The sequence below is a fragment of the Eucalyptus grandis genome, chromosome 6 (genome assembly GCF_016545825.1).
Source record: "Eucalyptus grandis isolate ANBG69807.140 chromosome 6, ASM1654582v1, whole genome shotgun sequence".
NCBI lineage: Eukaryota > Viridiplantae > Streptophyta > Magnoliopsida > Myrtales > Myrtaceae > Eucalyptus > Eucalyptus grandis.
Genome location: NC_052617.1, coordinates 35,861,704 through 35,886,437, shown reverse-complemented (window position 1 = coordinate 35,886,437; position 24,734 = coordinate 35,861,704). Strand labels below are relative to the sequence as shown.

The 24,734-nt window shown below is 40.3% G+C and overlaps 3 protein-coding genes across 6 annotated transcripts; all 3 read right to left on the bottom strand.

Moving 5' to 3' along the window:
- Nucleotides 1–367: 367 nt before the first annotated feature.
- LOC104449444 (chloroplastic group IIA intron splicing facilitator CRS1, chloroplastic) lies at nucleotides 368–6,633 on the bottom strand. Of its 4 annotated transcripts, none has more exons than XR_001988372.2 (9): nucleotides 5,693–6,633; nucleotides 4,377–4,896; nucleotides 3,856–3,986; nucleotides 3,429–3,779; nucleotides 3,200–3,356; nucleotides 2,569–2,861; nucleotides 2,392–2,451; nucleotides 1,920–2,225; nucleotides 368–1,279 (listed from the first exon to the last, which is right to left on the bottom strand). XR_001988372.2 is itself a non-coding variant. In XM_010063602.3 (8 exons), exons 1-8 carry the CDS (start codon nucleotides 6,494–6,496, stop codon nucleotides 2,196–2,198), a joined length of 2,346 nt encoding a protein of 781 aa, XP_010061904.2. In that variant the 5' UTR covers nucleotides 6,497–6,633; the 3' UTR covers nucleotides 370–2,195. The 4 variants fall into 4 exon arrangements, 1 of the variants encoding a protein (XP_010061904.2); XR_726554.3 differs by having other exon boundaries at nucleotides 368–1,254; XR_726555.3 differs by having other exon boundaries at nucleotides 368–1,218.
- Nucleotides 6,634–8,460: 1,827 nt separating this feature from the next.
- Nucleotides 8,461–14,813, bottom strand: LOC104449443 (plastidic glucose transporter 4). Its single transcript, XM_010063601.3, has 14 exons — nucleotides 14,480–14,813; nucleotides 13,931–14,212; nucleotides 13,465–13,579; nucleotides 13,200–13,267; nucleotides 12,751–12,883; nucleotides 12,572–12,671; nucleotides 12,383–12,495; nucleotides 11,971–12,064; nucleotides 11,665–11,821; nucleotides 10,638–10,784; nucleotides 10,476–10,549; nucleotides 9,425–9,513; nucleotides 9,220–9,334; nucleotides 8,461–9,028 (listed from the first exon to the last, which is right to left on the bottom strand). The coding sequence occupies exons 2-14, from the start codon at nucleotides 14,175–14,177 to the stop codon at nucleotides 8,846–8,848; spliced, it is 1,635 nt and encodes a 544-aa protein (XP_010061903.2). The 5' UTR covers nucleotides 14,178–14,212; nucleotides 14,480–14,813; the 3' UTR covers nucleotides 8,461–8,845.
- A 2,654-nt stretch (nucleotides 14,814–17,467) lies between these two features.
- On the bottom strand, nucleotides 17,468–23,424 carry LOC104449441 (pyruvate dehydrogenase E1 component subunit beta-1, mitochondrial). Its single transcript, XM_010063600.3, has 15 exons — nucleotides 23,371–23,424; nucleotides 22,829–22,904; nucleotides 22,667–22,741; nucleotides 22,361–22,441; nucleotides 22,237–22,263; nucleotides 22,068–22,130; nucleotides 21,860–21,946; nucleotides 19,345–19,470; nucleotides 19,050–19,183; nucleotides 18,895–18,967; nucleotides 18,744–18,809; nucleotides 18,455–18,493; nucleotides 18,250–18,374; nucleotides 18,055–18,169; nucleotides 17,468–17,831 (listed from the first exon to the last, which is right to left on the bottom strand). Exons 2-15 carry the CDS (start codon nucleotides 22,877–22,879, stop codon nucleotides 17,763–17,765), a joined length of 1,131 nt encoding a protein of 376 aa, XP_010061902.3. The 5' UTR covers nucleotides 22,880–22,904; nucleotides 23,371–23,424; the 3' UTR covers nucleotides 17,468–17,762.
- Between the last annotated feature and the right edge of the window lie 1,310 nt (nucleotides 23,425–24,734).

Here is a 24,734-nt window from a genome sequence, read left to right as displayed (position 1 = left end):
TTTAGAGGTACTAGGCACTCGCCATATCAAAGATAACAAAGTGTAACAGATGTTATTGTCAGAATTCACTATGATGACATCACTAATGTTACAAATTTGGCAAGACACGTAGTTTTTGTGGTGCATCCGAACCGATTTGTCCAAGCATCGTCAATTTCCAAGGTTACTGAAATGTTGGAAGGAAGCTTTTTACTTTTTCTATGGAAGAAACTAGAAATATCATCTTGGAAGGAAACCCTGAAATCTTGCAAGTACCACCTATCTCAGCCCTGTCATCTTTAACCATAAGCACCAAGTCATTTTTAAGGATCATCATTATCATTAATGCTTGAAGTAGCAACGCATACAGGAGTTAAAGGCCACAGCACAGAGGGAAAGCTAGAGTTATACGCACTGTATTCAGAAACAATGTGCATGCAAAACTACCAAGTTTACACGTATTTCCTGAAAGTATACTTATAAACTGGCCAAAAGTGTCTTCCGCAACAGCAAAAGTTATTAGTGGAAGAAAAACGAGGAAATTAGCAGTTAGCTGTTTCATTTTTCTAATGACCACAGATTTTTCTCTAGGTTCTCTTTGCCCAATTCAACGGCAGATCCATTAGTAAACAGGAGCTGCTATCGTTCACCTGGCTGGATGCCTTGGGATTAATTCGAATGACATCTGACAGAGAGATGGTACATGAAACAGATCGACCTGATTCTGATACACAAAGGAAGTGCTATTACTTGTCGCTAGTTTCTCCACAACTGAATATGAAAGAAGCCATTACCTCACACGGAGAAAACACCACACCATAGCATGCAGTGGCTATAGCCTCATAGACCCATAGTATCAACTATCTTAACGCCCATTTCAACAGTTGGAGTTAGAGAAAGCTATTAATTCCATTTGAATAACTCTGTTTATACAGCTTGATTGACATTAGGATGTCTTGTCAATGAGAGCAAGTTCACTTAGCAATGCCACAATCACCAAGAAGGAAAAGAAACAGAGAAAAGAGAGATTCTAGTGATCGTGGGAGATGAGGCTCCAGTATATATCTGTATTGTGAATGGTTAAAAGGATAAATTAAAGATAAACCTGAAGGGGTCAATGCCATTTGATCACAACCTTCCAACCGCCCTTATGTTAGCGGGAGTGAATGACTTATTAACTGGCAAGTGAAGCACTAGGCTCAGAGGCTCCACTGTACTTGTAGACCCAACAATCCAACCCTGGTGATTAATCCGAAAAGCATGCCCTTCATATTCCTGAAGTCCAGAGCCGCACATAGATCTAAATGCAATTTAACATGGAGCAAAGCAAAGTACAGGAAATTGGAAAATGAGACATAGTTGTAGATAGGATTCTTAGTTTTATTCAGTCACTTACACTTGCTTCCCCATCCACACTTCAAAATGGAACAAAAATATTCAATTATAAAATGTCATTAGACCTATCAAAGCAAATGGAATCTAGATAACGATAATTTTAGAGAACCCACATTAGCACTAGATTTTTTCTTAGTTCCATCTATGAGACATATTTTGTGCCACGCAACATCTCTCATCTTTCAACCAAGAAATTGAAAAGATGGCACTTTCCTTAAGTGAAGTATTTGATTCATTACACTGAAATTTCTCTCAGATGTTCCGTAAATTCTTAATGGGTTCAAGGGGCAAAGGCTAAAAAGCTAATAGTTCAGAGTGAAAAGTTGTATAAAGTGAATTGCTTGCAGAGGGGCTGCAGGCACTTTATGGTGAATCTACCAGAATATGGCAATGTCCCTCTAGTTTAGTGTCTTAAGTGCCAAATTTGCCATGAATTAGGAGGCCAAAGAGAAAATTTCCCCAGATTTTGATTATTCTGAAAGTGCGCTTTAGATGGCATGTCCAATAAAAAGATGGGAAGTCCAGTGCAAATGTTAGAGCCATACCATTGTCGTTGCATGCTCACCCCGATATAATGAGCTCTGCCATAGGAGGTCCCAAGTAACAAAATCAGGCACCATGGAGTTTGTGCAATCTGCTGCCCTCAGTTCCACTTCCACTCAAAAGAAGTCAAGCAACCAGATTGTACAAGGAATCCCAAATGATGGATGAGAACCTTCATAATTCATTTCATGCCACAAAGGAATCCTTGTGCATTTCGTGTACTGAAAACCACAGAAATGCCCTTTATGATGATTTACAAACTTCATCGTATTCTGTCTTTATTGTCCCAGCTGATCTTTTAGTTCTGCCTACAAATTTTCCAGAAAGCATCCCATTAATTACACTTACAAGAAGTAAAACCAGATAAATCCCATCTACACAGAAGAAAGTCAAAATGTTACTTTATTAAACCTTAATATGATGCTAGCACAAGAATTGAGTAAACTATATCATTACAAACACTTCAACATTTACCAGTTTCAGTTGCAAGTCAGAGATCTTCCGTTGCTTTCGATTTGCAAAAAACTTCAGTGACTGAGAAAAAAAGAAGCTTCAACCTCAATAGATGCAGCTAAATACGTGCCACCAAGAAAATGATGACATAAATCCAGAAATGAAATGGTTGGTTCAGAAAGGTGGATCTTCACTTACACCAAATCGCTGCATTTCAAGAGATCGCAGAAGTGCTTTTCTTTTTGTTAGTAGATGCTCTGTTGACAACTTTACAGGACGCTTGTAGTTTTTGCCACGGTATATGATTATACCATGGCCATGCTTCAGCTTGTCAACTGAAACTAAAATCCCACCAGTTTCTGCTTCGAGCAGTTTTGCAGTACACATGACCTGTGGATATGCCCTCTGCATAGAAATGACCTTGACCACTTCTCTATGCTTCCAGTGCTGATGCATTGCTTCAATAACACCATCAAAGACACCACGCCTTCCTGAAGACGGTATGAATGAAACGACTAAGAGGACTGAAAAGAGTAGTACTGCAAGAAACTAATGATCTTCTAATCAACAGATCGTTTACAAAGATTCTACCTCTATTTTCAGTTCTAACGAGCAAATGAATGAATTAGAAGCCTAGCTGTGGTGGCATGATTGTTTGACAAATAAACAGATTAGTCCAACCATGAGACTTGCAGAAGTACTAGCATGTGATAACAGTCAAACTTGAGTCATTATTCATTTTTTCCAATATATGAGGTCAAATATGGCATTCCCAGAGCAAAAGAAGAAGGGAAACTTGGATGATAACACAAGTAATTGTTTTTCTCACCCAGCACTAAACTACCGTCCATTTTCAGTCCTATCTTCCTCAAACACTCTTTTTCCTCTTCTGTCATCATCTCTTTGTCTGTGTCCTCCTTGGCAGGTCTCCATCCAGAATTCAACTTTGACAGCTGTTTTGCTGACTTGCTCATCTTACTTTTAAGCTGCACAGACACTATTCATGTTATCACAAACAGCATGCCAAACAGAATTAAGGCAATAGCTGTGGACCTTACAATGAAAAGCTTGTGCTGCTCCTGTCGTAGCTCCTTCTTTAGTCTTTCTATTTCCACCACCACTCTGATATTGACCTCCCCCACTCCTCTTATCTGCTCCTGAAAATCTGTCTGGATTTTTAGGAATTCTGATAGTGTTCCCATGGAGCAAGCCTTTGCCAATGGCTCATTTGCTGCAGCTAATCTTTCAGACGCCTTTATTCTTGCATCTTCCTCAATAACTTGGCATTCTCTCAGCTCCAATTCCCTCTTCACTATTGAACTTGTAAGTGTTTGAGGAAGAAAGTCCTTGCCTCTATGAAGTATAATGTAGAACTTGTTTCGTAGCAGCAGAATCCCTCCAGTGAGACACTGCAATGTTCTCCAAGGTGTGACTGGAGATGTCTATCATTTATTTTAGCAGAATGCACAGTTATTTATGACTCACCTTGAGCTCATCTGCCATTTGCTCATTGTTAGTGTTAGGTACACCCCACTTCACCGCAATCTTGGCTATAAGACTCTTCTCCCATAATTTCATAATTGCAGCAGCTAACCCTTGCAATTTCCTGTTTCTCCCTTCAATATGAAGAAGTGACAACAACCAAAAAACCTTAAACACAGCCACCTCATGCTGGTGCACAATGCTGCTAGCAAATTGCATGTTACTGGAAGACTATCATAATGCATCAATTGAATGTTCATTTACCATAAAGTGTTGATGCAGCTTAAAATAACTGAAGAAGCTCTTGAAGGAACTTAGCTGGCTTACCAACATTTCAGGTGATCATATAAATTTTGAAGTTAGCAAGTCAAAAGGAAAGAATATTCAATTAGATCTTCTGCCTTTCACCAACTAAACAAGACCAACTAAGAATCAACTATCCTCTTTACAACAATATAAGATGTCCCTTGTTGAAATTTATTTCTGGAAAAACAAACGAAGAGTTACTAGGAAGATTTTCATACCAAGGACAAAATGAGTTGGCAATGGGTGAGCAAGCTTCCTTAAATATGTTAACTCATCATCAGTGAGCTTTGGCCGTTCATTTGGGGGACAGAGTCTTAGCGGGGGACTAAAGCCAGGTACCACTTCTGGAAGCAAATCAGCATCTACAGGCAATGGCTTGTGCATCCACCAGTCAACAAAGCGAGGACCCAAGCCATCCAACAATCTATCAGTTTCCCTCTCATACAGTGAACCATTGATTGACTCAGAACATGCTTTATAGTCTATTGAGATGGCAGTAGACTGCCTTTGTCCATCCTCTCCTTTCATCTTCTCATCCAGAATACGTTGATTATCTTTCAACGGTGTTATAGACATGACATGTTTAGGGTTAGACTGCATGCAGACAAAGGAAAGTCTTTCTTGACCATTAGCTGGGATGTGGTCCTTCTCCTGAAAGACTTTATAGGGATAGTGGATTCCCCTGTATAAGACAAGAATGTCTTTTTTCCTCCAAATAACCAAGCCGCCAGTCTTCATCTATTCACAAGAAACAATCAAGGAATCAACCATGGGAAGCTTCCCTTCATCATACATAACTGGAAAACATAACCTAGATAAGGTAATGGCAACAATGAGAAAGGGGTTCCAACTTTTTAAATATTTTTTGGTTTCTATCGTAACAGTCTAAACTGTATACCAGCATAAATTAAACAGAGGCATAAGGAAATTCAACAGTGAAAATTATTTCATTTGAACAGTGTCATCCCAGTTATGGCTCATGAATCACTCCACCAAAAGTTCAGCATGTGTTACTCCACCAACATTCCAGCCAAAGAAGTGAGATGTGCCAGTAAGGAGATGATTGACATACGAGAAGAGCAGGAGTGAGTACTTTGGTCCCTTTTTTCCTCTCTTTCTCTGTTGAAAGAGAACAAAACCAAACGCACACACAATCCAGACAATGCCCCGGACTGTATGATTTCTAAAGCAACACCAATTTTAAATTCATAAAAACATGAATCTTTTATTCCATAACCACCTTGTTAGTTAATGTCAATGAGCCACTGTCTAATCACAAGGAGGAAAGGAAGCCATCAAGATTCAAGAGCAACGAAGGTACTCTTGACTCATCATGTTGCCCAACCTCATGCACAAGCAAGCAGTCAGGAATATCAAGGACAAGCTCAGATATTCCAATCCCCCATTGTAACCAACAACAGCTTTAAATTTTACAAGTCACGTTCCAAAGCTTCTGATTCCGCATAACCGGAGGACCACAGCAAGATATCAAGACGATGGAATCTCGTCAAGAGGGACAGGAAAGTGAAAGAACCTCGAGGATTTCTTGAGCTCTGTCCATGTTGCGGCACAGAGGGACGTCGAATTTCACCATGGCGAGCTCGTTCCTCCTCCAAGTCCACTTAATCTCATCCACAACCGCCTGGGACACTCCAATCTTCTTCACCTTCACCCACTTCCGCAGCTTCGCGGCCTCCTTCCTCAGCCTCCCCAGCAACTCCTTCTCGAGGCTCAGTTCCGCCACGTCCGCCGCCTTCTCCGCCTTCGCCCTCCCGAACACCGCCTTCTCGCCTTCCCTCACCCACGGCATTTTCCCGCCAAAACCCGACCGGGCTCCTCCCTCCTTCCTCTCCTCCGCCTTCAACGGCCCCAGACAGAGCCCGAACTCGACCTCCCCCGATTCGTCCCCTCCTCCGCCCGCCTCGCCCCTCCCCGCGAGCTTCTCGATGCTCCGCACGATCATCCGCACCGCCTTGTTTCCTCTGACGCCACTGGCCCGGTCGAGGAGAGCTCGATCCGACTTCTCGGGTTTCCGATCGCCGGAGCCTCTGTTGCCGCTCCGAGGCCTCGAGAGGTCCAAGACCTCGCGGGGCGGGACGAGGAGAGGGCCTCTCATCCACGGGGCCGTGGGCATCCTGACCGGATCGCTCGGCCGCGAGCCGGGGTCGATGGAGACGGAGGAGTCCGGGCTTCTCGTGGGGCGATGCTCCCCCATTACTACTCTGGAAGAAGAAGAAGAAGAAGGAGAAGGAGAACTCGTCGCGCTTGGGGAGGAAGAAGCGAGAAAGCGCGGCTTGTTCGTGAATGCGGGAGGAGAGAGGAAAAGGGTGGCCGCCATGGCTACGGAGCGGCTGAGGTTCTTTCTCGGTGAGCTCTCGCGAGCTGCGAGAGCGGTCGCGGGACGCCTTTCGGTTCGGTCTCTGCGAGCGCGAGCGCGAGATATTTCGAGTGGGAAGCTCCACGGGAGGATGCCAATTCCCACGGTGACCAGGATGGGGATTGTTCTGGTGTACTTGATAATAATTTTATTTTAGAAAATAATTTTTAATCATTTAATAATTTTTTTCATTCGGTTTCTGAAAGTAATTTTTAATATTTTAAGATATTTAATAACAGTCCAAAATTTGTATTCTCAAAATAAAATTACATTTAATATCATTTTTAAAACTTTTAATCCAAATCATTCTTTTTAATATTTTTAATATTTTTTTTTCTTTTTATCACTTTTTTTCCTTTTTTTTTTGATTTCTTTTTACTTTTATTTTCTTCTTCTTGAGCTTTTGGTTAATCATTGACCTTAGGACGACAATATTAAATAGATGACCAGATTTTTAATATCTTTTACGACGTCAATAATCCAAATAATAAAGATACGAAGGCTGCCTCGTCTGTTGAGTCTCGCCTAGCTCGCTTTGGGTCACCGGGCTCAATGAGGCTTGTTGCTTCTGCTCGCCATTCGATACTAATTAAGTTCGTGGCCAAGGAGGCCGAGGCGAGACCTCAATGCTTTTTAAGAAATACAAAAAATAAAATGAAAAATTATTGAGCCTCTCCGATGGCAAAAAGGCAAGCCTAAAATCGACAAGCTCGCCTAAGCTCAAATTTTGCCCAACTAGTCGTCACCAACCAACAATGGTGGACAGCGACAACGCTTTGCGGCAGATGAAGAAGATGGAAGGGGAAGAAAAAAAAACTAGAAAGAAGAGAAAAAAAAAAAAAATTGGTTTGATTCGAAACTATTTCCTAAAAAAAAAAACTTTTTAACTCATTGACTCTATTTTTATTTATAACTCAAATTGATTTTATTATAAATTTATTCGAAAACAGTTGCCAAACGCGCTCTTAGTGTAATAAAAGGGAACACCTCCTGATTTCTAGTGCGTTTGGTTAAATTTTTAGAATAGACATTGGGAAATGTAAATGACTTTAACTTAAAGGAATTTTTCAAAATACAAATTGTATTTAGTTAAATGAAATATTTTTGAGTAAAATTTTTATTATAAATGACTTTTTGTAATAAAAAGAAAGGAAAAAATAGTTGGTCGGCGAAGGGTAGGTGGCCGCTGCATTGCATTGCGCCCAACGTCTCAAGTTGCAAGAATAGGACACCACGGCAAGGGCCACTTGGTCACACGACGAAAAAGAATCAGAATCAAACACTATTTGCGACCTAGATCTAAAGTTGCCAAACGTGCCCTTAGTGTCATGGGCCTGCGATTTTCACTTTTTGCCTACTCAATATCAAATATCCAATGCACTTTATGATACTGGCGTTTTGGCTTCCTCCAGATGCTTTGCGAATCTATGATCTTTTTTTAGGTAGGGAGATTCTTTAGCCGGATTGATCCCGGGAGCACAATGCCTGACAGAGAACTCCAATCGGCATTCCGTATGACCTTGAGATTTTACAAGTCCGGCTCTTGTAACGTTCCGAAACTAGTTCAGCGTTGTAGCATGCTCCCGGATAGGGATGACAGAGGCACTTGTACCGCAAAAATAAATGCATCAGGGTGCAGTAAGGCAATCGAAGAAGTTCGTGAATAGACCGTGCTCCTTGTTGGAATCAGAACCCTGTCATTCTCGCTCATTCGTAGGGAAAGAAAGCTAGTGACCATGTCAAAATATTCCAAGTTCATCTCCACTCCAGTAGCCCTTCCATCATGCCAAACTCATTTACATTACCATCCAGGCTCAGAGCATTTTACCCTTTTCGTCTTTCCTAAATTTTCGGTCCAGGCAAACACAGATCTCGTTTTACACTGCGATTCATTTCATCGGTTCTCCTATTTCCATCACAGCACCTGAGGAAAGATTCCATCTTATTTTGACGTCGTTTGAAAATCAGCCAATCCAACAGTTCAACTAGATACATGAGGTTCCGCTCAAGAGATACAACGATGAACAGAGTTGTCATCTGCTACCCAGATTATTCCTTCTCAACCCACCACAACGTGTCCTAGAATTAGAAGTCAAGTACTCAATCCAAAAAAAGAGCAAAACAGAGCCTCTTGACGACTGACTTGAGATACAACATAGAAGAACATCTTAAGGGAAAAGGAAAATCCAGTATGTCCCTGGGTCGAGTCCTAAATGAAAATGGAAATGCTATCTGCAGGAAAAGAAGAGAGTAACCATACTGGTACGATCTCCTTGGATGTGTAGTTACAGAAGAAATTGTCCGCATTGATCAAGTTGACGGGTTAAGAGCACGTTCAATTTCCTCCAGGGATCTCCCCTTCGTTTCCACAACGTTACCAGCTATATACAAGACAGCAAGGAGACAGACGGCCGCGAATCCCAGGTACACTGAGCTGATTCCATACTTGTTCACGAAACTCAAGAAAAACAACCCGATCACAAAGTTGGAGATCTGGCAGATAAGAAATTCCCTTAGTATCACGAGGATTGTGCAGGTGAGAGCATAAAACTTATTTTCAGTAGAATGTGAATCCATTTTGTTGTTTACAGTTGTACATCGTTACAAGAGTAAGTTATTTAAATGAAAGATAATCCAGAAAACAGCGATAACCATGAAGACGTGATCAAGTTTGTCAAACTCACCCAATGCATGCCAAGTGATAAAGAGACGGCTTTTGCTCTGATTCTAGAGGCAAATATCTCTGGCAGAAGCAGTGCAGGAACAGGTCCAGCACCAAGAGAGAATGACAAGACATACCTAAAGAAACAGAATCAAAGTAAAATTATGTAACAACTCATACAAGAAAATGAAGCCCACAAACTTTGCTAATCAAATAAGAAAACTCACAGCACAGTTCCAACTACTGCAAGAGGGCCAGCATAAGGTGCTAAGACTTTCCAGGTGAAGGACAAGGAAAGAAGCAACATGGAAGTAGCCTTCAAAAAAGGGGGAATAATATAAGCATCCAACCAATAGGGAAAGATTCGACCAAAAATAAATAAATAAATAAAAACCAATAGGGAAAGATGGAAAAAAGACCCAAAAGAGGAGATTATATCCGGAAGGATAACAATGGGGTGGGGGGAAGGGTTGTTTGTGTGGGTGTGGACAGAGAACACGCTGAGTCGCAACAATAAGACATTAAAATCACCAACAGGAAACATCCACTCTATCAAGTCCCAAGGATCCAAGTCCATTAGGCATCTGTTCAATACCAATGGAGGCTATGGATGCCACCCAATATCAACCCGGTTTAGCACTGGAGATCTGTGTGATGAAATTACCAAGCAAGATAAATTCACGCCTGACAATCAAAGAAAAAGCCGTAGCCATCTACAACAAAGGTGTTACATGGGATCAGGAGGCAAGCAGAGAAGCACCACTAGTTATTGCGAGAAGAAAGATCTTATTACACATTGGAATAAAAAACTTAAATGAACCAAAATCTGAACAAACTCTGGCTCTCTGGCTCATGTTCACATTATGGGTCATTATAAGGTGGAGATGCTATAACAGAGTCGATAAGGTCATAACAGAACTTCGCACAAGTGACCAGGAGTGTGAAATTGACTGATCTTCAGTTATAAGAATCAAAGAATAAACTCTCTGGTTCCAAAATCATTACCACCAATCGTTTTTAAGTTGATCAATAAACACTAGACTCTCATACAATAAGTTAATTTCAGGATGAAAAAAGAAAAAAGAAAAAACAAGAGATTATAATATGGCATGTAGTTTATCAAGGATTTAAAATCAGGGAAAGAAACAGTACCATCTAGCTGGAAAAGACGATTTACCCTACACATATTATTAGGCAACATGCTCCACTAGAGGCAATACTCAAACTATAGGAGAAGGTAATTAATCCGTTTCTGATTCTTAAGTAAAGGAACTGTACCATTCCAGTGAAGCTTATCATCAGAAGACTTTTTCTCCCTTGCTTGTCCATCAAAGAGGAGGCAACAGTTGTCCCTGCATACCAAAATATGCACCCCTTAGAAACTTATCTAGAATATAGTATATTTGCTCAGACTCGTGAAGATGAGACGAAAAAACTAACCTAAAACATTTGCTGCCCCAACTAAAGCACTTGCTGCAACATCAGATGCAATGCCAGCACTCCGGAAAACAGATGTAGAATAATATACAACAGCATTAATACCAGCCAACTGTTGAAATAGAAAGAGTGCTGCCCCAACACTCACGACTGCATAAAGAAAATGAGAGCCAAAGCATGATGAGGCTGATAATGTGATCATTTTCTGAGAATAAGCAGGAATACAACAAAAACAATGCCACTCTCAAAAAGAATGCTTATCTGCTACCAACTATCTTTACCATTTGCTGCTCAAAATCAGCTTTATCAATTATCCATGAAGGATTGGATATCAAGATTATTTTAGAAAATAACTGATGAAGATAAAACCAAGCAAGATATGTACGAAAATTACTAGAATGTAGAATAAATTAAAGGATCGAACAATAAGGGAATGGAATTTTGGCAGGCACAACCGATGATTCATATTATGAATGCCACATATTGGACATTACATCTCTAGGCAGCTAAGAAGCATGCTACTACTCTAAGGAAATAACACAAACTAAAACGCAAGCAATGCAAGTGGCAGAAAACATCTTATATTGTTCAGACACTACAGAATTTATCACGTTGACAGCATAACTCAAACAAAAGTAGACACAATGCTTCAGCAACAATGTCACAAAAAGGCGCTATAAAATTGCTCCCTAGTGGGATAACAAATGAATGAACTAGTTGAAGTGGTGCATGAACCAAATCGTAATTTCTCAGTCAACTCCAATCATGAGGCTCAATCAGTATGAACAAGGCTAAAAGACCACTATTATTTTGGTTTACTCATATATGACAACAAGGACCTGTTACACAGATGTGATGCAACACATATTGATTTCCAAATTACATCATTCCATATTGTTACACCAACGGCAGCTGGTTTAATTGGAACTGAAGCAAATATATATATAAGCAATACTATGCACATCATATATGTCAAAGAAATTTCTCTAGACAAATATATTGGGCTCTTCATAACTCCTGATAGAATTACCTTTCCAGTAGCGGCTGCTGAATAAGTCAAACCATCCAGCTTCTGGTTCAGCAGAGCCGCCCTGACTAGCATAAGTTAAATCTTGCATAACCTCAGCTACCTTGTCCTTTCCACATAGCGTCTTTATAGCCTTTTCAGCTTCAACAATTTTTCCTTGCTTCAAATAGAATACCCATACCTCAGTGCTCTCATCAATGAACTTGCTAAAAAACTATGCTTTCTCTTTTGCATTAGAAGCTAGGGCAGGTACATAAATTGCTGACATTATGGACTTTTGTAAAACTCATAAATAAGCCAACTCATTACCTGAAAGAGCCATCGAGGACTTTCTGGAGAAAATCCCATTCCCAATGCCAAGAGAACAGAAGGGATTAGTGCAATCCCGAACATTGTCCTCCACCTGTCATAGCACAATAGGAAATAAATGAACATTCCACACTATTCCTTCAGAATGACATTTCAAAATCAGAGATAGATGGCATCTAAGCTCTCAAATTACAAGACCTCTCTTCCAGACTCTGTCACTAAAGCAAGTAATCCTCATTCACAACTAGAAACTACCTCAGAAGAAATTGCACACAAAACAAAAACAACAATTATTCCACCTACTTCTTCTTTACTCTTGATGTTAATACGTAAAGCAACAGTATTGAGCAGAAAACTGATGAAAGACAACTTTGGAGAAAATTTTACTAATATCTGTAGTGTATAGAAGTACCATAAAGGGTTCCCTGCTAAGGGTAACCCAGCAACCAGTGCGGCAAGAATCCCGATGCATATGAAAAGTTGATTCACTGATCCAAGAGCACCACGAATCTCGGTAGGAGAGATCTGACCATCACGAAGAAAGTGAGCAGTGTTGAATTTAAATTTTAGTGACCATACTTAGTTAAAGATATGCAAGTACCTCAGAAATGTAAAGTGGCACAATAGCAGAAGAGATGCCAATTCCAATTCCAGCAAGTAAACGACCAATTATCATAGTCTGCACACTCTGGGCAGTGGCACTTCATTATTGACACAGGTCAGTTTGAATTCAGGAATGCTTATGCATGACAAAAAGCGTGAACCCATGAAGAAACATACCAAAGAAAGGCTCCAACAACCAAAGGGATTGCATCTAACTGAAAAGTCTTTGTCCTGCCAAATTTATCAGCCAATGCACCTCCAGTAAATGAACCAACAGTGGCACCGGCAAGAAGTGTGCTGACAATCCACCCTGCATGATATTACAACATGAGGTTCAACCCCACAGAAAGCAAGAACAAAGCAACATGACAAATAGCAACAGATCAGCAGCGATAGTTTGTTGAGGATTTAATACTCATTACCATTGCTTTTATGTTCGTAATCACCTCCAAACTAAGTGAGTCAAGAAATCTTAGTTCATCACAATTAAGTAATGCTTCTTTGGTGGGGTGAAGCACAGCAGTTCACGCCCATGAGGTACATAAAACAAGGTAAGGGCGCCGTAGGGAACAAGAGACGAAAAGGATCAAAGACCGTAACACAGGTGGAAAATGAAATGCACTTGCCTTGTGCGACAGTGTTTTCAGCAATTCCAAGATCCTTAGACAGGTACTCAAGAGCGCCATTCACCACCCTGCCTCATAAGAGAATCATGAAACGCTTCACGGATGCAATAAAGTAAGAATTTCACTGATGGTAGTCCAAGAGTTCTACCAAAAATGCAAAGAATAGCCAAGAGGATCACCCATCAATTTCTTTGGTCAAATGTAACATTCGAAACTAACCACAGAAAGACGAACTTATGGCACTCGATATTTAATCAAGCCATACCCTAGATGATAGCCAAACAAGATAGCTCCAAGACAGGCCACGCCAACATAAGGTAAGACTATGCCTGAAGATGCAGTCTGCGGCTTAAGAGGAGCAACACCCTCAATATCTTCTTCTGAACCTCAGCAAAAAATCAAAATCAAATCAGCATGGTGAAAAATCACAAGGCAAAAAAAGATTTATTATACATAGACCACTAATATACCAAGCATATGATTACTTGAAGCAACAAACTAATACATAGCAGATCAGAAAGCATTCCAAGATGTCATTTCACAACCCATAAACTTCTTAAGTTGAAGCAAACCTATATTTCACTTCTCTCACGACAAGAAAAACAGCACGAAACTAACCGCTTTTCGAACATGTGCCACAGGCTTTAACACGCGCACACGAACAGCCACAACACAACACGTAGGGCAGAGAGAACGATAAGGAAGGGAATCCAGCAAACGAGTTAGCTCACCAGAAGCTTGAGCCCTGACCGATTTGGCCTTGGCCGAGGACCTGAGCAAGCTCCCGAACCCGATCCTGGCGCGCGCGAGCTCGGTCTCCATGAAGGCCGAGCCGCGACGCAACCCGCAGCAACCGATCCCGCCGCTCATGCGAACGCTCGATCTCGAACCCCTCCGACCTCCGCACTCGCCGTGGTATCCAGTCAAGCCCAATCCACACCCCGTCCTCGCTTTGACTGCAAGCGCGGCCCCTTGCATTTTTCAGCTGACGTAGACAAGACTCCTCCCCAGCCCTTTGAAAAGTCAAAAAGCCAATAAACAAACGAGTCCAAACGTATACTCGAAGACGCATAACCTCGAGTGCACGGAGCACTAGGCGCGAGCTAAGCAAAGCGAAGCACGGAAAACCCGCTGAAAGCGACGCGGACAACAAGCGGAGGACGTGGAAACGGGGAATTCAGCGAATCTCCCGCGATTCGAGCGAGACGGCGAGCAATGCGGCGGTCGAATCGCGACGCCGGAAGAGGACCGATCATCGGAGCAGGGAAACGGGGACTGACCTCTGGAATCCGATTCCGAGTAGTTGCAGGCGCCGATCGACGACGAAGAAGAAGAAGAAGAAGCGGTGGAGGTCTAGGAGATCAGCGTTGGTGGGGCCGCCTGGCCGTCTCGAGTGGAGGAGGGAGGAGGAGGAGCGTCGGGATTTGTAGGAGAGGGAGGGAGGGAGCATGGAAGAATCCGCTGACGAGAACGAGGCGAGAGAGAGAGAGAGAGTGAGAGTTGGAAAGGGAGAGACTGTTGGGTATGCTCAGTGCTGAGCGCCAGAGGACAAACAGGAGAGTCGGTCCAGTTGGTGGAGTCTCCAAGTGAGAGCGTCCGTCTCCTGCTTCAACCGTCCTTCTTCTTCTTCTTCTTCGTCGTCATTTTCCTTTCTTCTCTTCAGAAATTCCCGAGGACCATTATTTAATTGACTTAATATCTTAAAAAATCATAAATTCATATATTTATAATAAACTTATCATAAATTAATTGTTCTCGTAAAAAATCTCACATCAATACACATGCCACAAATTTACGGTCGTTGTTTTCCTTTCTTCTCTTGAGAAATTCCCAAAAACTATTATTTAATTGAGTTAATACCTTAAAAGTCACAAATTAATACATGTATAACAAATTTATTTAAAACTAATTTTTTTATTACAAAAAACCTCAAATCAGTACACCTACCACAAAAAAGTCATAAACCGATATACTTATAATAAATTTTCTTCAAATCCCACTAAAACTTAAACTAATATATTTGTGATAAATTTCCTATCCGGTAAATTAGATTAATACCACAAAAAAACCATAAAAATTATATAACTATCTCAAATTAGTACACCAGTAAACTGTCATGTATCATCCAACTTAGTAATTTGATAGTAAAATTTAACGAAAATTAATAAAGACTAAATTTATTACCAATGTACTAATTTTTTTGTAAAAGGTGTACTAATTTAGAGTTTTTAATGGTAAAAAATCAATTTGAAATAAATTTATCGCTACTATACTAATTTAGAATTTTTTAGAATATTAATCATATTTAATCTCCTCGATACGAAATGGTTACAAGAATTAAGACATCGCGAATAAGCAATTGATGGCCGTCGATTCAATGCTGGCGTAGCGAAAAACAAAATCATGTATGAAAAAGTAAGTGGGGAAAATCTTAAAAAGAGAGAGGAGTGAGGAGTACGTGGGGATCTTTGGGATTAGATTCGGCATCGTGTTGGACATGTCGCAGCGTACGTGGCTTGCTGGGCTGCGATCCCCTGCCTCCGGCACCACCGTAAGCACGCGTGCGCGTCAACGTCACGAAAAGAGGTGGACGTCAAATTGACGGTGGGATGGACTCCAAGCTGTGAAACCATGCTCGCTTGGAGACCCCCCTCGCCAGATCGGTTCCGGTCTGGTCCGGTAGTTTCCCATTTCTAAAACCGTGAACCGGTGGGACCAGGTCAACTGGTCTGGTTTCCGGTGGTCCAATAGAACGGGTGAATTCACGTATCTTGATTGACAATTTTGGATTAATTGAATTGTCGGTTTATATTGCAATTCAAATATGGGATTTCATCCAAGATTTGCGAGGAAGGCTAAGAGATAATGGGGCCGTGATTATAGGGACACGCTCAAAAAAAAAAAAAAAAAAAAGAGGATTTGGTGGATTTTTTTTCATAATTAGCAAATTCACAAATTTAAGGAATATGTGAATAAGCAAGAGAGGTACCGACCAAAAAAAAAAAGAATAAGCAAGAATGGTAAAATTAGTGAATCTTTACAAGAAAAGAAAGAAAAAGAAACAAGAGAAAAGGAGCAAGCTAAATGATTAGTGCAACAATGTGAAAGAAATAAAGAGTTGCTTCACCATCTCTTATAAGTGAGACGGGATAGGTTTAGGTTTACACTCTAATTTGTTTAGAGATAATAAAAAAAAAAAAAAAACTTAAATTGGTCTGATTCAAGTAGTCCAAACCCTATCTTGAAATTGTAAATCGAATCGATGCCCCTTAGAACCACCCAAAGCTACTCGATTTGGTTTAGGGCGCACACAAAACTCTATTTCTCTATTTTATTTTATTTTTTGTCATCCGGAACAAATTTAGAATAGAAACCCATTTGATAATGCAATTTCATTTTTTATTTTTGGAACAAATTTTTATTTCATAAATAAATTTGAAGCAGAAATCAAAAGCTAAGATTTTTAATTTTTCTATTTTTGGAATAAGAATGAAAAATAAAAACTCTTCTCATCGTTCACTTTCATCATTACCCGCCGCTACCACCCGCTGTCCACCCGTCTCCTGTGAGACGACGCCAACCGCCCACCTCTAGATGCCATATGTCGGTCCCCCACCTACCCATCACCCATGGGGACATCGAATGCCAGCCCCCTAGAAATAAAAATTTTATTCTATTATTAAATGAATTTCTATTTTAAAATTGAAAAATTTTAAATTATTATCAAACGCGTTTTTTTATTCAAAACTTGTTTAGGATATAAAAATTAAGAAATCAATTTTTGACTAGAAACTAATTTCTATTCTAAAAATTTGTCACCTTAGTTTAAGCGGTTATGCTCACCCCTACTCTCTATCGACTAACAAATGAGTATAAGATCGTCACGCATTCACATTAACTAACATATACCTGGCAAAACCATCTACTGATAAAAATCGATACACATTCATACTTTACATCGCCTGAGAAGAGAAGCAATGTTCGAAATGCCCGTAAATGACCCAAAAAACCTCGTAATCCAAATTCGTCACGAGAATGCAAATCGACAGCTCCGGCCCATGTCCAGTATGGGCCAACTCACATTTGTCTTTAGAGTAGGATTTTCTACCTAGGCGGCAGATAACTAGTAATGAAAAGTGAAAACGCTGTGCAGCAAAATAGCACCGCAAGTGCTCACGAGAGGAAGAAGATCAAGCACCATGATTTTCAAGTACCAGAACCAATAGGCTTCCCCCCCAAAAAAAAAAAAAACGTCTTGCTATACTTTATTTCGAAAAATAAAAATGTCAACGAAGCTTCTTTCCAACGCCATTGCCATTTTCCACTTTCGGACAGCAAAAGTTATTCCTTCATGATAAGAAAAGATGAACTTTCCAAGAAAATTATAGCAGTTCAACACTTCTGGCAAAAAGCAACCACCCCCCAAGAAGGCCAACAAACAAAAGGAGAAGATGTCGCCTCTGTATGTGGACATCCATATCCATTAAACCGGAAACCTAACTAATTCAGCAAAGCCAACATTCGGCTCGAAAAAAAATCTTTATTGGTTTTTCTCCCGTCAATTCAAGCTGCTGCAGCCATTGGCACGGATCTGTAGCAAGCTCGCTTTGCCGCACGAACAATATCTTCAACCTGCACAATGCACGATGAGAAACCAAAGCACGTCAGGTGCTAGGCAGTGCTAGAAACCCCTCCAATTCTTCAAGTAATGCTGATAAGAGATTTCTTAGTTTTGTGTATGCAGATTCAGTGAAGAAGAGGTGGTGAAATAGAGATAAGGGCACTCTTCAAGCAGTCTGCCTCAGGTGACTACATCTACTAACTACGTAGAAGAATCTGAAGGAAGTTAATCGACCTGAGGGACAGCCATCCTCTCCAAGTTGGCTGCATAAGGCATGGGAACATCAGCACCAGCGATTCTCTCGACTGGTGCATCGAGATAACCGAAGCTCTCCTCAATAACTGATGTGCTGCACAAACAAGTAGCAGAGATTATTTGTGCCTCTGTTACTGAAATTAGAAAATTAAGTAGCAAAGAGAGAGGACAAACCAGATCTCAGCACCGACGCCATGCTGAGGGAACCCTTCCTCAACGGTCACAAGCCGATTGGTTTTCCGGACTGAAGCATTGATAGTGGCTCTATCAAGAGGTCGAATAGACCTCAAATTAATGACCTGGATTAGAAGGATTGCTTCAGTTTACAAACATTTAACATAAATCAATTTTCTGTAAGCCTTACAGAAAATTAATTTACCTCAGCATTAATTCCTTCCTTTGCAAGAATATCAGCTGCCTGAACAATAGGCAAAAATCTCATTTAGATTAGTATAATCAAATTAAATGTCAGCCTAGTGACTGAAGCAAACCTAGAGGCATGCATTTCCCATAGAACTCACTTGAAAGGGGATCAGTCACTAAAGGGGATTCACAAGAAAAGAGCAAACTAAAGGTTGATACATTTCCTGTAAATACGTGTTCCAACTGGCAAGGACAATATATAGCATCTCAGGCAATAAAAGGCAGATAATAGATGGAAGACAAACCTTGAGAGCAAGGCCCACCATCTTTGAAAAAGCCGTTATCGTCACATCCTTCCCTTCCTTCTCAATCTGTTGAAAGTAAAAGGCGGAAAAGATGAGAAAATTGACCATATGAAATTACCAGTTCTGCAAAATTCACATGATTAAGAAATACCTTGGCTTTTCCAATGGGAAGGGAAAAGCTGGAATCTAGCACTTCAGCTGAAACAGGGAATGACTCACCATATCTGAATCCCAAATATTACTTCAGAGTTACCCCTAAATCAGAAAGAGAAATGCATACAAATCCAATAGTGAAAAACTACTCACAATAACTCATTCTCGAGGAAAACTACAGGATCAGGGTCCCTTATGGCAGCTTTCAACAGCCCACGGGCATCTTCAGAAGAGTATGGAGTCAATACTTTCAAGCCCGGGCAAGAGGCATACCACGAGGCATAACACTGGAAATAATCAACTAAATGGAATCAGTCATTATTATGGCCAAAACAAAAAGGATCAGTTATATGTAATCACAAGCAGTGCTCATCCAGTGGTCGAGACACTCAATCCATCAATTGTAAAGACACCAAGTGCTAAAAGGTTAGACATAAAACAGTCATACGTGAGAGTGTTGAGCGCCAACTCCTGCAGCAGCTCCATTTGGACCTCTAAAAACAATAGGTACTGACAGTTGGCCAGCAGACATATAATTCGATTTTGCAGCTGAATTAATGATGTGGTCAATTGCCTGAAGATAAAGCCAGGATTTATATTAGCAAATGAATTAGAACAAACCTCTAATAACTACAAAACAAATCAAACTTTTGACAATGTAAAGCATTTATGATATCTGAATCCAATCTGATGCAATAAAACTGGTAAATCCGTATAAACAAAAATGTCTTATTAGGTCAACTTTAGGTCATTGTCTAAGCAAAACAAATGGACAGTAACAAATTTTCCTTTAATGGTGTATTCAATATTCTTTATAGTTTCATCATAATATAACTGAAAATTTGAATAACTTATATGATATGGCACATAAATCTTCTTTTTTGCAGATGTCATACTTCTTAAGAACAATAATATGCTATAATATCTTATGTTATGCTTTATATGTGTTAGAATACTTAAATAATAATAAACCACATTTTCATTTAATAACTTGAACTTTTAGAACACTTGGTAATGATCCCACCAATATCTGATATCAATGTAGAAGATCCTGAGTTCAAATCTTTCTAGTCTTCATTTGCCACCCCAATTATATATGTCCACACTTAATACTAGGCAAAAAGACCAGACTAAGCGTGATAGGAAGTGTTAGAATACTTAAATAATAGCAAACCCCTCTTTTATGTAACAGCTTAAGTTTTTAAAATAGTTGACAATGATCCCACCAAAATCTCATGATATGTAGTAAAAAATTAGTCATCTTTGTCTTCGATCATGAATTTTGCTGAAAACGCAAGTTTTGTACTTTCCACTTGCTTCATATGAGTTCATGCCTAGAAAAATTAGTCAATTCTTGATCAATGATTTGAGTCAATTCTCGATTCATGATTCATGTATTTGAGATTTCATTCACAACGCGTATCTCAATCGGAGACCTACAAGTACAATAGAGATATAATCATCATCCTCATACTTCATAGTCAAGACAAAAATAAAAGGCCCACTTCACTTCTTAACCTAGTTTAGAGCATCTATTCAAACCATCTCGCAACCATGTTGTATAATTGATTAACAAAACCCTTTAGAAATACAGACAATTATCCATTACATGAATTTTTAGGTTTCTTTGGTCTGTCATTTTGATCATGATATCTACCTACTTCTTTTGGACTGAGTGAAAAACAACAAGCAGAATATGCCAACCCATTGAAAGTACCACAAGATTCCCTAGTAAAAACATACTAGCATGATGAGAAACATTCTGCCAAAGAGGATGTGTAAAACAAACAGCCTGAGAGATTTCATAAGAATGCTCCATTAAAATTTTCTGATTGTAACGATTACAATATCCTGAGTCAAAAAATTGACATAGTTGTCCATACAACGCCGTCACAACTCACAGTAGCCATTTACCCAATGTCACGTCATTTTTTGATAATCCATAAGCACGACCGTAATTAGCCTTGCACCTGGAGGGTAACTAGCACAGGCAGGGTGAGCATGATTCCAGGTAGAACCAGAAACCGGACTGGACAGACCCTAAAGATTGGTCCAGTTCCCAGTTCCAGAACTTCTCTATCCAGTTCCCAATTCCCAAGTATGAACCGAACTGGAACTATAGAACCGAAGAACTACATTGAGAACTGGAGAACCAGACCATCCTAAAACTAGTGGTATCTATAGATCTTTTAACAATTTTCATACTAGTAGTATCAAACTTTCAGAAATTCCAAACATCATTTCATTCCCAATGTTATTCAATATGTTCTTCCATTACTAGGATTAGTTTAAAACTTGCTTTGATGCAAGTGGAAGACATGAACATTAGAATCCACCTGCAGCATATATGGATATCCACTGCAGCAGAAATCCAATACATTATGCACTTTCAAAACCTCAAATTAACTAATCACTATTATTTTACACATGTTTCTAGTTTACTTTCATTTACTCTAAATGACAACATAATACAACTTCTCTTCTTAGGTTTGACAGACGATTTCACTTTCAGACGATTTCACTTATAAATGGTAACTCTATCTATCAAGACGGGAAATTTTTTTGTTGCTTTAGTTTTCATTTTGTTTAGCTAAAAATGAAGCACAAAAAAAAAAGAATAAAAAGATGAACCAAAAAAGTAAATAAATGAATAAAGGAATTGGCCGGTTCAGGCAACACGAGGTAGATTCCAAGTTCAAAAACTGGGAACTGGTTTCGACAGGGTAACTTCCACATTCCAAGTGGAACCAAAACCTCCCCTAGAACTGCTCACCCCTAAGCACAACAACCTACTCCCCACCCAAGTTCCCCTAAACAAACATCGTACCCACAACCATCGATTCCTAAGCCCAAAGCATGGGAATGCCCTTACCCAAGGTCAATCCCAGGGTGCATCTTATTTTGTCATAGCATAATGTCATAATTTAGGTGCTTATCATACATAATTTAGGAAAGCCCTTAACCTGCATGGAGAAGTTGAAGGTCATAAACTCTATAACAGGTTTGAGACCGTGGTAAGCAGCACCAACTCCAATTCCAGTGAAACCGGCCTGAAAACAGCACCAAAAGATGGGAATGAGAAAGTATTGCAATAAAAAAGGAGTACATTTCTTGGAGAACATGAAATTGAGAGGAAAAAAAAATCACATAAGATCATGCAAAAGGAATAACCTCTGTGATTGGGGTATCGAGAACCCTGTCGGGGCCATATTTATCAAGTAGACCCTTTGATATCTGTACGTATCCAAATCAGAATCAAGCAGCAACACATTAATAAAGCTGAACATGTCACTTAACCATAACCACAGGGTACACGTTCATCTCTTTGACTAGAACTGACCTTGTATGCACCTTGATACTCCCCAACCTAAATTGAAAGGGAGAAGAAATGCCGCATAAGAAACACAAAAGAAGGGCCAAAGAAGCACGAAAATTAAGCATCATCAGATAATTGCTTTACTTACCTCTTCACCCATCAAGAATACCCGTGGATCAGCTGACATTTCTTCATCAAGCGCCGAATTGAGAGCATCTCGCACTGTCATCTGAATCAGCAGAGATACTTTAGTGAGATTGATAGAAGAGTCCCAGCTCTATTAGTGATGAGGGAAGGCACAAAATAATGGGATAAGCAAATCTGTGTGGTCCAACACATTGGCAATTGTGGTAACCTTTAAGAACTACATGATCACGCGTGCACAAACAATATGCAGAGCTCTTATTTTGAGCAAATTGGAGAGATTAACAAAGAAATAAGAATCTGCACTCGCCTCTTTAAATGCAGATGAGTAACTCCTCAATGGTGCCGCTGCCGCACGGAGGAATGGCAATGTCTGCCCGAGAATCTGGACATGTGAAGATTGAATTCAAGAAAGACATAAATAACGGAGTGCTACTACAAGGAAAATAAGCATGGAATCACCAAAGCATACCGTGAGAGGCGAGCGGCCGGCGCTAACTTTTTGCCTCACAACCCCCAACATCTTCTCTCCCGAACGGTAGGTACCACTGGAGACAAATCACAAAGGACATAAGCAAAGAAACAAAAGCACATATCCATCTAATGGCAAACTGAAAAGTAATCCCAGACAGACATTCAGCCTACAAATCAAGTCGCAGCTCGACTGTAAGAACAAAACTTGCTTCTGGAAACACTTGTCAATGCTCGAAATGCATGTCTCGACTTCCGACACTCGGTTTCGACGACAGCGGAAGCAAGAATCAATCTCTAAACAGATGCGCCGACGAATCTCAAGATGTCAAGACCCGAGAATTACGACCAATCGTTCTCAAAAAATGAGACGCCGGTCAGAAATCGAAGACCGCCAAATCGCGTCAATCTCTCCCAAAAACAGAAACAACCAACGACCGAATCGTCTATCCCGAGACGCGAGGCCAGATCGGAAGCGAAAAAGAAAGCGCATGCCCGAGCCGGATTTGGGCGAGAATCTAATCTCGGAAGCGGAGAGAGGACCTGGAGAGGGAGAGGCGAGCCGCGGCGGCGAGAGACGGAGGAGCGGCGACCGGCAGCCGGCGACCGGCGGAGGACGACCGGCGTGCGCGAGCGCGAGAGAGGGAGGGGCCGAGGCGGATCGAGTCAGAGACGACGGGCGGGTTCGGCGGGGGGCAGCGAGAAGAGGACGAACGTGCGTCTTACAATAAAAGGACTCAAAATCGCATTAAACAGAATTTTCAGCCAACGCGAAATTGCGGTACCTCTCGCTTTGAATAGGCAAAGGCCGAAATGGCTTTTTGTGCGCTCGTCGGGCCGCCGTCTTACGCCCGGGTCAACATCGCTATGTACTTTTATGATGAGCATTTTGCTGGATCGAAGAAGCATTTTGACAACTGGACTTTGTTTATTTGAGTTTTCTTCAGTGCACGAGAGCGTGGGTGCGGCCATCTGAGGAGACATCAGGTACATTGCAAAGACCATAAAACGATCAAAAATCTAAGCTTTTGACCGATGCTTAAAAGTAGTTTGCTAATAGTTTGGTAACCACCTCAAATTATCGAGTTGAGAATTCATGGACACTCTCATTAATTATGTTAAACTGATGTATTCGCGATAAATTTATCCTCCATTGATTTTTATTAAATTAGATTATACCACGACAAATAAGTAGTAAAATCACAAACACCCGTTAACTGTCACATCTCATCCAACTCAACCATTTGATGACGAAAAAATTTAACGGAAGCTAATAAATATAAACATTTCTGATTTGGGTTTAGGATTTTTCATAATATAAACTGAAATAAAAAACGAAAAAATCTTTTATATTTTCCTATCAAAATATAATATATTTTTCAAACTAAGAGAATTTTACTTTTTGTGGAAGTTTCAAGCCTTTAGGATTAAAAAAAAAAAAAAAGCCAAAAGCATGAGATGCAAAATGTTAATTGAATAAAATTAAAGGGTAAAAAATGGGTCCGAAGGGACCTTTACCAAACCCGATTTCTGGAGGGATGGACCCGAGCGAGTTGATGGGAACGTGCTTTTCACGTGCTTTAACTACCAAACGATGCTTCGACCAAAAAAAAAAAAAAAACTACCAAACGATGCATCGGCTAAAATTCAAGAGGGCCCGGAAAAATATCTGGGAATGTCTACGCTTTTGGGGGAGAAGGTTGGAGAATTGATGGATCGGCGGAGAAATTAGGTGAGGAGGTCAGGGATCGACGGCCAGGACTAGGGACTCTTTTTGTTCGTTGAAAATTCCAGCTTCTGTCCTTTGACTGAGTTTCAATAATTATTTATTATTGACAATAGCACGCCATTTATGATATAGCTAATCTTACATGGACTATAGTCACTAAAGGGCCTATATCACACCA

Coding starts and splice junctions, on each gene's coding strand:
- LOC104449444 (XM_010063602.3), bottom strand. CDS start 6,496: ATGGCGGCCACCCTTTTCCTCTCTCCTCCCGCATTCACGAACAAGCCG. Junction 4,897..5,692: donor GAGCTCAAGAAATCCTCGAG/GTTCTTTCACTT, acceptor TCTTGTGAATAG/ATGAAGACTGGCGGCTTGGT. Junction 3,780..3,855: donor AAATGGCAGATGAGCTCAAG/GTGAGTCATAAA, acceptor AGAACATTGCAG/TGTCTCACTGGAGGGATTCT.
- LOC104449443 (XM_010063601.3), bottom strand. CDS start 14,177: ATGCAAGGGGCCGCGCTTGCAGTCAAAGCGAGGACGGGGTGTGGATTG. Junction 13,580..13,930: donor GGTCAGGGCTCAAGCTTCTG/GTGAGCTAACTC, acceptor GCTGAGGTTCAG/AAGAAGATATTGAGGGTGTT. Junction 11,822..11,970: donor GTCCTCGATGGCTCTTTCAG/GTAATGAGTTGG, acceptor TTCTATTTGAAG/CAAGGAAAAATTGTTGAAGC.
- LOC104449441 (XM_010063600.3), bottom strand. CDS start 22,879: ATGTTGGGGGTTGTGAGGCAAAAAGTTAGCGCCGGCCGCTCGCCTCTC. Junction 18,968..19,049: donor TTCCTCGAGAATGAGTTATT/GTGAGTAGTTTT, acceptor TTTGGGATTCAG/ATATGGTGAGTCATTCCCTG. Junction 17,832..18,054: donor AGAGGATGGCTGTCCCTCAG/GTCGATTAACTT, acceptor TGCATTGTGCAG/GTTGAAGATATTGTTCGTGC.